The sequence below is a fragment of the Procambarus clarkii genome, chromosome 27, assembly GCF_040958095.1.
Source record: "Procambarus clarkii isolate CNS0578487 chromosome 27, FALCON_Pclarkii_2.0, whole genome shotgun sequence".
Taxonomy (NCBI): domain Eukaryota; kingdom Metazoa; phylum Arthropoda; class Malacostraca; order Decapoda; family Cambaridae; genus Procambarus; species Procambarus clarkii.
Window position 1 is genome coordinate 3,499,581 of NC_091176.1, and position 13,347 is coordinate 3,512,927.

Sequence of the window (13,347 nt, forward strand, 5' to 3'; positions counted from 1 at the left end):
TTGCTAACAGGAAATTCCCTGCATGTGGGGCTGCTATTGCTGTGAGGCGAGCAATGTCGTGTTGTGTTGTTACAGCACCCAGGTACTCTGCAGCAACTTGGTCTATAACGAGGCCATCCCAGCTGGATTGGTTGTGGGTTTTCGGGGATGGTGGCTGAGGTGATTGGCCTGCACGAGAGGCCCACTCGGTGGCACAGCGTGTAAAATTGGGATCATGTACACCTGCCAGCTGATGTAAGTAGGCAGGTAGAATTTACTTCACAAGGTCGTTGGATGCCGATGAGGAGGACAGGAAGGCTGGAACAGCGATTTGCGTTGCAATTCAAACTCCGAGGCCCCCCAAGTCTTACGGGAATAGAGGCTTGTTTCCACAGTAGGTCATCAAGAGAGAGGTTAAGGGCTTTTTCTAGCATTGATTTCAGTAACCGGTCATACTCACCTAGTTTCTGGCTACTGTAAGATAGTGAACACCTCAGAAAGTAGGTTAACCTGGGGAGGGACAGACATCTGGTGATGAGGTAGAGTGTATCATGAGCATCAATATCCTCAAACCTCCCATCCATCTTCTTAAGGTCGGCGATTTTCTTATCAAGGACCTCATCGATGGCTTTCAACCCCAGGAGGGCTCCTAGGAGTGTGCTGTATTCAGGTTTAGTTTTATGGATATTTGGCAGAAGACCCTCTATTCTCTCTACGATGCCCTAGTTGGAACATATTATTTCACATTTAGAAGGGTTCAGGGTGAGGCCTAAAACTGCACCTTGCTCCTGGATTTTTCTGATGTCCTCCAGAAGGGAGTCTTGGGAACTAGCTAGGGTACCATCATCCAAAAACCAGATGTTAAGCTCGCTGGACAGGACCTCTGTGACTTGTTTGATGACTAAGTAGAAAAGGAGAGGAGCAAGGGGGTCACCCAACAGGGTGACCCCCAACTCGACTCGCCTTGACTCGCCTTCTCGCGAGTCAATTTCATGTTCGCCAAAAAGTAGCTTAAGATCCATACTGTAGCATGAATGTACAAAAGGAAAAAGGGAAGGGAAATGACTATGAACTGCACGGAGTACAGCATCCCTCCGCACCAAATTGAAGGCATTTTTTAAATCTAGCTTGATCAGGGCCTTTTCGTCTGTGATGTTGGCGATGAAGGCTCAAGCTGCATGGGCTGCCGCCTCGCACCCATGTGGAATGCCGAACCCAAGCTGTTTTGGCTTCAGCATGTTTGGCCGCTGCATCACTAACTGTTCTTGCAGCTGCCTTTGCGACGAGATGCCGGAGAGAATTGCCCACAGCTATTGGCCTGATCCCTCCATCCTTTTTCTTTAGAGCACAGAGAGATGCTCCAAAAAAGATAGGTCTTATGGCCACTGGTATGTTGCCAGCTAGACATGTGTTGGTGAATCTGGTTAGTTCCACCAAGAGGTTCTTTGCAATGTCACCCAGTGCAGGGTTGAGCATTTGCTTGATGTGGTTGGGTTTTAGTCCTGGGAACCCACCTGCTGATCCTGTTGGGAAGGACAAGGCTGCTTTATGGACCACAGATTTGGCCACCCAGAGAGGTTCTGCTCCAGTAGCCCCCACTTGTATAATGTCGTCCTCACGCGGAGCCCTGGGTGGGTGTTTCTTCCTTAGGGCTTGAGCTGTTGCGGCATCTCTGTCGGCAATTGAGTCCTCACTGGTGATGACTCTTATTGCGCCAATAGTGTTTCCTGCTTCTATTTTCTTGGTGACTGATGTTCTGATTTTTGATGTCTCGGATATGCCACTGTTACTCTTCCTGCCATGGATGTTTCTCGCTCGAGTGGGAAGGCGCACCTGGTTGTTCTCCCTGGGAAAATCATTTATAGCTTTGATGACTGAGGCAGCTAAGGTTTTGTCTCTCCTTGCAGGGGTGGCTAGACATATGTTGCCAAACAGTAGGAGGTTGTGTCACGCTTGGGTCGTTCCAGGAGAGTCATTGACCTTTCTCAGGAGGACAGATAATTTGGCTGCTGCAGAAGAGGCAGAGCTGGGGGAAATCCCCCTATGTGCGGACACCGAGCAAGCAGCGACCAAAACCAAAACTGGCAAGGAACCAGAAGGAACGTCTGCCAGAGAACCAAGCATCTAAACTCGGCGAGCCAGGAAAGAACCAACCCAGGCGATCAGACACCTCCCCGTCCGGGAGGAACCCTCCCCCCGGACCCCAAAAGGACCAACAAGGCCAATAACGGATGACAACGAGAAGCTGCCGCTTGCCGAAAGAGCCGAACCGGAGACTGCAAACAGCAAGGAAAACAAAAGAGCCAGGGCCCAGGCAGAGGCCAACGAGGAAGCGAGCACCACGAGCTGACACGCGAGATGTGAGGCGGAAAACAGCTACACCGCAACCAGCAGGAGGAGTCCAACCAGCTCCAGCAGGGCAGAACGACACACGCGAAGTCTCAGAAACCTCTAAACCCTGCCCCAACCCCGAAGCCCTCAGATGCTTAGGAGCCGGAAGCATGGGGGGGTAGGGACCGAATGAACCACAGCAGGGGAAGAACGAGGAGGCATGGACGGAACCAAGGCCAAAGCAACCAACACCCCCAAGTCTGGGTCCCTATAAACAGAACGGGGCAGCCTCAGGGCATCCGGGGAAGCAACCAAACGAGTGCACTGCAACAACCTAAACCCATCTTGCAATGCGCGAGCCGCCTGCACCCGAATAATATCAGATTGGGTGAACTGAGTCACAAACAAGCAACAAAGCTCGCAGTACTCCGGGTCAAATGTGTCACCGACCCAACAGGCAGCATGACGGAGGCAAAAACAATGAGCGTTGCCCTGAGACAAGGGGACAGAGCAACCCGCAAACTTGCAAAAAGCGAGAGGGGGAATCAGGCTGACATTGTCACCAGACCGGATACTCTCACCTGTAGAACATAGACACTATCGTGGCACGACACAGCTGAGCCATGTAATATTCCGGGAGCAACGCTAGTGGATTATGCCTAGAGTTGTGTGAACAGTAAGAGAAGATGAGGTGGAGTGTAAGGTGGAGGCGGCGCCACTCAGAGTCACCCCACACCCGTAAGCAGAAAAAAGAACTAGGCGTTTTCCCCCATATATAAAATCCAGAACTCCCCCAGTATCTAGGGAGCTATGATTAGAGAGAAGATGAACGAGAGCAGCGTATAACCCTCGATAAAGGACGCGGAACACCAACACACGTTTACACCGCCCATAAACAAAACAATCACCCTCGGCGTATGCGCCTGAGGACCAAGCTGCACAACCTGTCTTTTGGGGAGGGTGCCTACAAGGTGTATCAAACGATTATTAGTAATGTCGAGACAGAGTACGGAGAGAAGATGTAATGAAAAAATAATGAGATATAATATTGAAAAAAATATGTAGTACGGAAGAGGACCAACGAGTCCTATAAAGGACTGGAGGCAAGACTCACCGGCAGACGACACACACATCCCAATAATATTTGAAGTATCGAAGATCTTCCCGAACTTTCGAGATCCTTGAGAAGCAAGCACAATAGCATTGAGGCACACATGGCCCAGTGGCATCCGTGACCAAAGGACATGTAGGACCCCGATACTATGAGAAATAATTGCGACATGACGTAGAAGAATACATGCTCTAGATAAGAATGGAGAGAAAGCGGGTAAATTACCTACAGGAAGGCCAGAACTGATGGACCCGAAGGGACACAGAACCGAACCTGGGAAGGGGCCGATGCCCAAACGCGTACTCAGAGGGGGGAAAGGAAAACCCCACTCCTTGTAACCGAAAATCCTGGCAGGGTCCAACAGGGCCCAAGCCCTCCCCCCTCCCCCCCCCCCCCCCCGTCAGCTCCTCCCCAACCCCGGGAACCTCTACATCAGGCCCCGGAGGCAAGTCGTCCTCCAAAGCTCCGGCCATACAAGAAAAAGCTGGGGTGGCCGAAATAGCATGAAGAGAGGGGGGCCCCACTGGTCAGACCCCGGTGCTACGGCTGGAGGAACAGACTCGAATGCCTCCATCGCCACCCCGGAAGGGGCAACCCCTGAAACGAGTCTCAAAAAACCTCTAAATCCTGCCCCGACCCCGAAGCCTTCAGATGCTTAGGAGCCGGAAGCAGCGAGGGGTTGGAACCGAATGAACCACAACAGGGGAAGAATGAGGGGGCGCGGACTGAACCAAGGCCGACACGACCAACAGCCTCAAGTCCGGGTTCATATAAGCAAACCGGGGCAGCCTCGAGGCATCTGGGGAAGCAACCAACCTAGCACTTTGCAGCAACCTAAACCGAACCTGCTACCGAATAATGTCATCAATAGATTGGGTGAATCGAGTCACACACAAGCAACAATGCTCGCAGGACTCAGGATCGAAGGTGTCACCGACCCAACAGGCAGCTTGACGGAGGCAAAACCAATTAGCGTCGCCCTGAGACAAGGGGACAGAGCAACCCTCAAACTTGCACACAGCGAGAGGGGACACAGGGGTCGCATCCATAGGATCTGAGTGTCCCTGCGGGGTTTCCCAGGGCCCCTAGACTGTTTCTGCTAAGGGTAAGCCCAGGCAGGGGTACTGCTAACCGGCGCCCAATGCTACCAAACAAACTGCTAATGCTGAACCCCCTTGGGACGTGTCCACTAACAAGGGCGAAGCAGGGGGTACCACCAAAAAGAAAAGCAAACCCTAGTATAACAGAAGGAAGGGACACCAAGGCAGACCCCTGCACCGGGCAAAAAGAAAAAGAAAAACCTCGCAAGAGGACAGGAGGGGGCAGAGCCGCCCGCTGTTATAGGTGAAAACTAGCTGCGCAGCACTCCGTGCCCATACTAGTGCAAAAGTACCAATTACCCCAAGGTAGACAAGGGTGGAAATCCCACAGAACACTTGAGGGCAGTCAATCGCCGAACAGCAAAAGTCCAACAGAGGTAGACCCAAGGTGACTTGTGGAAGGTAACCCCAAGCCCCAAGGGCAGTACTTACAGGGCACTCAGGGAAGGTGACCCTAAGCACATGCAGATCGAGTACCTGTGAATATTACTCCCAGCTCGCATGTCACCGTAAGAGCAGTACTGAACCAGAGAACAGCACAACACAAGAGTCTGGAGCTGGAGCCACACGACCATGCCGTATCACATCAGCCGTAGAACTGGGGTGTGGATCGCCGGCGCAGGGGTCTGGGGCTCCCCCTTCCCCTTTCCAGGGAGGGGGGGAGCTGCGCAGACATGTGGCGCGGCTCGTGTGACGTCATGCTCGTTTGCTTGTTTTCAATTGGGGAGTTCTGTCCACTTGGTTTGTCTATTTTTGTTGTTTTTAACCAGAATAGGGGTTTGTTTTGGGGCACTTACCTTTCTAGGTGCCTGTCCCGGTCGATGGCAGATATAGAATGCTCCAAATCATATGTGCATTTCTGTAGGCCATTGATCCTTGTGCCTCTCTGAGGGGGGCCAGGTTCTGGCACGTGGTCCCCGGTAGGTCTAGAACCCCACCCACATCGACTGATGCCAAATTTTAAAGAGATACATATCAGCCTGGATAACTCCAGGGAGTCGTAGGGGCTCCCCCCAGAAAAGAATATATAAGCATGTGTAAGACAGTGTGCTATTCACAGTGAAAAAATATCAACTTTATACTTTAAAATCCTCATGTTAGGATCTTTTTAAAATAAAAATCAATTACTCTATAGTTAAACATAAATGAGAATGGATACATTAAGATAGAACAATAGCAGTGTATACAGGGTAGTTACATCTCATTTCCTTAAACTCTTTTCTTTTAAATTTTAGATATCTTCTTTTAAATTTTTTTATTTCTTATAAATTTCAGTTATTTGAAATTTCAATGTTACAGCACTCTACTGTCAAATTAAGGTGTTCTAGGACCAACCTTTTCGTAAGCATAAAGTTTCTTGATATCCACAAACATATCATCATCTTGTTGCAATGACTGTGCTACTTTCCGTTTGTTGGGTCTGGAAGGAGGGATGTGTTGGGTGTTGTTGGGAAGGATGTGGAGTGCTTGAGGCGGGTGGTGAGGTTCCTCTCCTAGAAGCTCCAATACTAGTTCTCGTGCACTTGCCAGCTCACTCTCACTCACCTGTAATATTTAATCAACAACCATATTATAGTTTAATAATTTTGCTGTCTTCATAGTTAGATCTTTAAAATTTCAATTGGAAGGCATTTATAAGTACCACCCTGCTTTAACAGAGCATATGGTACATATTTAACACTGGCAATAATACATATGTCGACAGATATGCATATGATTAAGATTCGAAAGGCAAATATGATAAGATTAGTAAATTGTTTAATATTTTTAGCTTGCACTGTTAATTTTATTAGGAAAATGGAAATAATTCAGAATTGACTGGATCTATAATTTGTAGATGATTATCGATATAAAATCTCTGATCAATAAGGATAACTGGAGAAGCAGAATGAGACTAGACATGTTAAAAAGGTGCTCTATAAGCTTTTTTTAAATAGGGTAAACTAAATGTATAATAATCGAGAAGCTTGCATGGATTGGATGATCCATCCATTCTAAAAGGACATCAAGTCATTTTGCTATTTGACAATATTAAGGAAAAACCACATCTCTTACCCTTCCATTGGTTGGATTTTTATGTGAAAGATTGACCAATGATGGCACAAGCAACCTTGATTCTACCAATGCTTACACTACAGGAGGCCTATTGACCCATGTAAGGCAACTCCTATCTACAGTACAGTATGTCCAACCAAACTCTTTTGGAAGTTTGGAAGAAATGGAAGAAAACAATATAACAAAAAATACGAGGCTACATTACCTCCTAATGTCCTGGTGGCCGAGCCCATCCGCCCCAGATCTAAATGCTCCACCAGCGACCCAAGGACGCAACAATCATGCACATTTTTCTCTCCTGCTACACTGAGCTTGTCCACACAAGCTTGTCCACATACATATGTCTAACCTACACTTAAAGCATTTCAATAATCCCAAGTCTATTATGTTACTTGGTAATTTATTCAATAAATCTACAATCTTACTACCAAACCAGTATTATCAAGATTTTTCTCAATCTATACTCATCCAGTATAGGGAGCCGGTCGGCCGAGCGGACAGCACGCTGGACTTGTGATCCTGTGGTCCCGGGGTCGATCCTGGGTGCCGGCGAGAAACAATGGGCAGAGTTTCTTTCACCCTATGCCCCTATTACCTAGCAGTAAAATGGGTACCTGGGTGTTAGTCAGCTGTCACGGGCTGCTTCCTGGGGGGTGGAGGCCTGGTCGAGGACCGGGCCGCGGGGACACTAAAGCCCCGAAATCATCTCAAGATAACCTCAAGAAGAAGATCCAATTTATATCCATTGTTTTATGTTTATTCCTCATTATACCCTTTCAGCAATTTACATACATCAATCATACACTCCCTTACGTTTTGCCTTTACAGAGATTTGTAAATTAAGCATTTTTATTTTCTCTTCATAAGAGCAACTTGTAATTCCCGAGAATAACTTTTTCACCTCTACTCTTTACACACTTGTCAGACTCCTTCATTTGTCAGTACAATGGGGCCTCGATTTACGATGGTAATCCGTTCCCAGAGACGGATCGTAAGTTGAAATATTGTAAGTCGAAGTGATTTTTCCCATAAGAAATAAAGGGAATTGAATTAATCCGTTCCCCACCCTCCAAAATATTAACTTACAAATACATTTTATACTGAATACAATTTTGTTCTCTAACTACAATACAGTACAAATGTCTATCTTACCTTTATGGAGGACTCTTGATGGCGTATGGAAGATGGTGATGGGGGGGGGAGGAGGAGAGGTGTTACTGTTTGGAAGGGAAGTCCCCTTCCATTATAACATCAGGCAGTGATGACTTTTCTGGGATACACTCTCTGGCATGTTTTGCCTGCATACCACTAGGACCAGCTTGTGGCTCACTACTTGCTTGTCTTACTAAGAATCTGTCTAAAGACATTTGTTTTTCCCTACATTTTAACACTTGTCTGTAATAAGACATCACATTGTCATTTAAAAGGTCAATGCAATGGCCTGCTACAGCTTTATCTGGGTGAGTTTTTTCAACAAAACTTTGCAGTTCTTCCCATACTTCACACATTTTCTTAATGAGGAAGGGACATCCTCTACTGCCTCAACTCACAACTATTTTCTTAGGTTGAACCTTACCACTGACTTTCTGGGACGCATGGCGTGATAAATAATAATCAGTTTTATGTTCAAAAAGCAAAAAATCACCACAAAAACGGAATTTCTTATAGGCGTGATTGTCACTAAGCGGGCAGCTCTAGTAAACTGAGGCAGGTTGGCCCGCGTGACCGGGAACCACGCGCTCAGTCGACCCAAACGTATACCAACAAATATCGTTAGTCGACGACACTATCGTAAGTTGAGTTGCATTTTTCGATGAAATTTACATCGTAACTTGAAATTATCGTAAGTCGGGGCAATCGTAAGTCGAGATGCCACTGTATTAAATGGCATCTACCAATCTTTCATCCAATAACCACTGCACTGCACATAGCACCTTAAGGCACTCAATTAGTGGTGCACACGACACCTTTTGGTGCTCGAGGGTATATCATAAGACTCAAAACTTTCAGGCATACAAAGGGCTCAAAAAAATTTGCTTCCTCAGGCCTTCAGTAACCATCCACTATCTTGAAAAAATCCTGAGTTCCTCACTTTCCTTCTAGGGCCTTAGCAAAAAAAGGAAGACCATATCTGGCAACATCACCATCCATTGTGTGGAATTGCAGAGCGGCCATACTAGGAACCACTGAACTTTTTTTTTTTTTTTTTTTGAGATATATACAAGAGTTGTTACATTCTTGTAGAGCCACTAGTACGCGTAGCGTTTCGGGCAGTTCCCTGGAATACGATCCCCTGCCGCGAAGAATCTTTTTTTCATCCAAGTACACATTTTACTGTTGCGTTAAACAGAGGCTACAGTTAAGGAATTGCGCCCAGTAAATCCTCCCCGGCCAGGATACGAACCCATGACATAGCGCTCGCGGAACGCCAGGCGAGTGATTTTAACAACAAGCGAGTGATTATTATGTGTATTTACAGGCAAAATATGTGCTACAGTATAAGATTTAGGTTTCTGTATATGTATTAGCATGAATAAATACATGGTGTGCATATATTTCAACCCATCCTCCTGTTTAGATAGTACTTTTTGTAACTACAGTGGAACCTCTGTTGACGAATGCCCCTCTTTACAAATTTTTCGGTATACGAGCTCAATTTCTTTGTAAAATTTGACTCGGAATTTGAGGTTTGCCTCAGTTCTCGAGTTTGTTGATATATGTATGGGTCGATGAGCTCCTGGTTTTTCTGGGCGCGAGTCACAAGCAGGTCCTAGTGGTATGCCTGCAAAACGTAGGAGAAAGAGTTCCACAGAAGTCATTACTGCCTGATGTTATAACGGAAGGGAACTCCGTTTCCAAATACTAACGCCTCTCTTCATTCCCCCTCCCCTTCCCCCCTCCTTACTGTCTTTCATAAGCCAACTAGAGTCCTCAATCAATAAAGGTAAGATATACTGTAATCCAACATATGAGTAGTGTTCTGTATAAAATGTAATTTTAAGTTAATATTTTTGGGTGTGTGGAATGGATTAATTCAATTTACATTATTTCTTATGGGAAAATTCGTTTCGGTTTACAAATTTTCAGTTAACGAACCATCTCTCGGAATTTGTAAATGAAAGTACCACTGTACAGTATGTGCACCACAGTATAAACATTAACATAAAAGGCAATTAGATAGTAGAATTTGGTACTACAGTATTTATTATACAATCCAAAAAATGAAACTAAAAAAAAAACAGCGTTGAATGTAATGAAACCCCATTTTCTGGGTGAGCCCCGGAGGCTCCCTGGAGCTTATCGGGCTAATGTATGTTATATTAGACCGGGACATTAGCTAAGGAGTTCAGAACTACCAGGGACCAGCGCCAGAACCTGGCCCCTTCAGAGAGGTTTCAGGGAGCAATGGCCCTGGAAAACCCCATTGTGGTTGGAGTTTTCCTTATCTGCCATCGACCGGGGTCAGGCACCCAGAAAGGTAGGCATAACAAAACAATCCCCACATAGTAAAAAACTAAAACAAAAAAACGAACAGAGAGGTAGAAACTCCCTACAATCACAAGCAAACAAGCAAACATCACACTTTACTGCCACGCCAATTGTCCGCGCAGCCCCCCCTCCCCTGAGAGGGGGGAGCCCCGGACCTACCGCGCCGGCTGCCAACCTTCAGTTCGGAAGCTAAGCTTCAACCAACGCAAATAAACCGCCGACCGGTGGGAGGGAGGGTTGCCAGGGAGCCTCCGGGGCTCACCCAGAAAATGGCGTTTCATTACATTCAACGCTGGTTTTCTGTTATCTTGAGGTTATCTTGAGATGATTTCAGGGCTTTTTAGTGTCCCCGTGGTCTGGTCCTCGACCAGGCCTCCACCCCCAGGAAGCAGCCCGTGACAGCTGACTAACACCCAGGTACCTATTTTACTGCTAGGTAACAGGGGCATAGGGTGAAAGAAACTTTGCCCATTGTTTCTCGCCAGCGCCTGGGATCGAACCCAGGACCACAGGATCACAAGTCCAGCGTGCTGTCCGCTCGGCCGACCGGCTCCCTTCTGTGGGGAGCCCCTACGGCTCCCTGGAGCTTCATACCCAAAGAGAAAGAAAAGAAAGGGTTAACCCCGGGAGGCGGCCGCCACAAACTCTGCAACGCGAAGCCGAGACAACAGGTTGCAACCTGCTACCCAAGGCAACAAGAACGCACAGGAGCAGACACGCAAGAAGAATGGGCGGCCAAGAACCTGTGCGACCCTCAAATCCCAGCGCCCGAAATGAGCCCGAGACGTCACCAACACAGCAGCAAAAGCTGCAAACGTCTGAACAGCATGGGCACAAAGACAGATCGCAGGCTGGAAGAATGAAAAACTCTGTGGACGAACTGGGAGACCCGAGCCCTGAAAACAGGGAACGAGGGGAATCGGATCAACCACAGTGCATCCCCAGACATGGTACGCAGGTAACGGCAAAAAGCACAACCGGACAACACAGGACGCATCCCCGGCCAAACCAATCAAGCATCAATAACCCAAGAACCCCTCCGGAAAGCAGCCGTCTCGACCGTCGCCAGGACGGAGAAAGGCTGCACACGTACAAATCTACCACCAGTACCAAAGAGCAGAAACCTGAACCGAAGGGGCTACCACAAACTGAGGAGAACAAAACACGAGAAAGCGTACGAAACGTCATACTGTCGCCAAGATGATGCTCGCAGGTGAGACACCGTCAACAAAGCCACCTGAACACCATAGAGATGGTGATACCCGCGTCAAAATACCAGACGCAAAGAGCCGAGGAGAAGGCCGAACCAGTCACGTACAGGACCGATTCGACCTGCCGAAAGAGGCAGAGCCGCGGGAAAACGCCCCGGGTTCGGACACCCATCAAGCAGCGTCTGAAAATAAGGCTGGGCCGGCCACCAAGGAACCACAAGGACTGCTCTCGTGGGAATGGGCTGCAACTGAGCCAGAACCCGAAGCAACAGCTGGACCGGGAGAAGAGGAACAGGTATCCCCACCTCGACCAGTCCTGCCGAAAAGCATCCACCGTGAATGCCTCACAGGTGGGTAAGGGCGTCGCATAAAATGGGCGACGCCTAGACCACGCCGACTCGAAGACGTCCATGGCCAAGAGTCCATACGTCTGACAGAGCCAACAAAATGAGTCGGTGACGACTGGCCAATCCGCGAGGAATTGGACCGAACAGAGGAATGAACCGAGACAGCTGTTCGCCTGGACACAGGACACACCCCGGACATGAACCTCATGGTTAGCCAAACCCCGAGAATCCAGCAAACGAGCCACTACGGAACCAACCCCAAAGGTCAACACCTAAGAGAAACCCTGTGGTTCCGCAAGAACCGCCAGAGAACAGTTCGAACAGAGCTGAATGGTAGAGCACCGAGTGACCCAAACCCTCCGAAGCACAAACCAGACAGCCACGAACTCCCGAACCGTGCTGTGAGCCCGACAGACGGACAGACTCCACCATCCACGGCCGACCTGGTGAGCACTGGTCACAAAGCCCCAGCCGAGAGATGACCCGTCCGTGAACACATCGAGCGAAGGCTCGGGGAGGTGCCAAGGCACGGAACCCCGAAAACCCCAAAGAGGAAGCTGGTGACGCAGCACCAACACAAGATCCCCGGAGGAACGAACCCAACGCATGCAAGAGACGGAAGGGGAGTCCCCGAAGGAACCAAACAGACGCCGAAGCCAAACCCGACCCCGGGGGCAGACCAGCACGTCGAAGTTCAGACTCCCGCACAACTGCTCAAGCAACCGCTGAGCAACCCGGGAACCCCTCATGTACAGCCGAAGGCAGGACCACAGCCGCAGTAACACTTCTGGAGGGAAAGACAATGAGTGGCCCAAGAGGCCTAAACAAGGCCCAGGTCCGAACCCGAGATGGAAACAGATGGAATGACCTCCAGATCACCAGGAAACCAAACCCGGCGATCTGGAAAGAACCACACCCCTGGCGAGCAGACAAGCAGACTGACTGGGAGCCCACACCAGCCAGTCGTCGAGGTAGGCCAGACACCGAATCTCAAGCAGACTCAGACAGGGCACTAAGATCCAGTAAAAATGCAAAAAAAAAAATACACCAAGTGCCAATTACAAAATAGGGAAGGCAACAAAAGCAGCAAGCCTGAAGCCCCACCACCAACTGTGCCAGGCCCAGAAAACTGGAGAGGAACATGCCAAGAAGTGACCTGGAGGTCCAGGGCCACCATCCAGGCACCCGGCCCCAACAGAAGCCAGACAGGAGACAACAGTCCTCCGAGGAGGGCATAGAATCCAGGGCGCAGACTGAAGAAGTCCAGAAGAACCGCAGATGCGAAAGGCCCATGACTGCAAAGAGCAGACGGGAACCCCAAAAGGATGGGGGCGGATCGACCACGTCCAACGCACCCACTAAGATGACATGACGAAGCACAGGAGAAGCAGCCCACCCCGCCAGCTCTGAACCCCCCAAAAGGGGAAGAAGCCGTCCACCGACACCACCAGAGGCCGGAAGACAACCAAAAGCGCCCACCAACAGCGAGACCATGCGAGAGTCAACAGAGCAAGCTGCTCCCCCAAGCGCCCCATCAACAGAGAAGGAAACAGAACCCCTTCCGAAAGAAAAAGTACACACACACACACATATACACATTATGTATATACACATACATATACATATACACATACACACAAGGTATGTTACACACAGCATACACATGTACATGCATACACATACATTTTAAAAGAAAAGTACAAGTCGCCGACCAGTGGGCTGAG

General features: G+C 48.7%; 1 protein-coding gene across 2 annotated transcripts in view; it reads right to left on the minus strand.

The window, feature by feature from the left end:
* LOC123762736 (uncharacterized) overlaps positions 1-13,347 on the minus strand; it is a 197,803-nt gene that overhangs the window by 12,554 nt on the left and 171,902 nt on the right. For both annotated transcript variants that reach the window (XM_045749467.2, XM_045749466.2), the window contains exon 6: positions 5,857-6,066. In XM_045749467.2, coding sequence (XP_045605423.1) covers positions 5,857-6,066 — 210 coding nt within the window. The remainder of the gene's footprint in view (positions 1-5,856; positions 6,067-13,347) is intronic.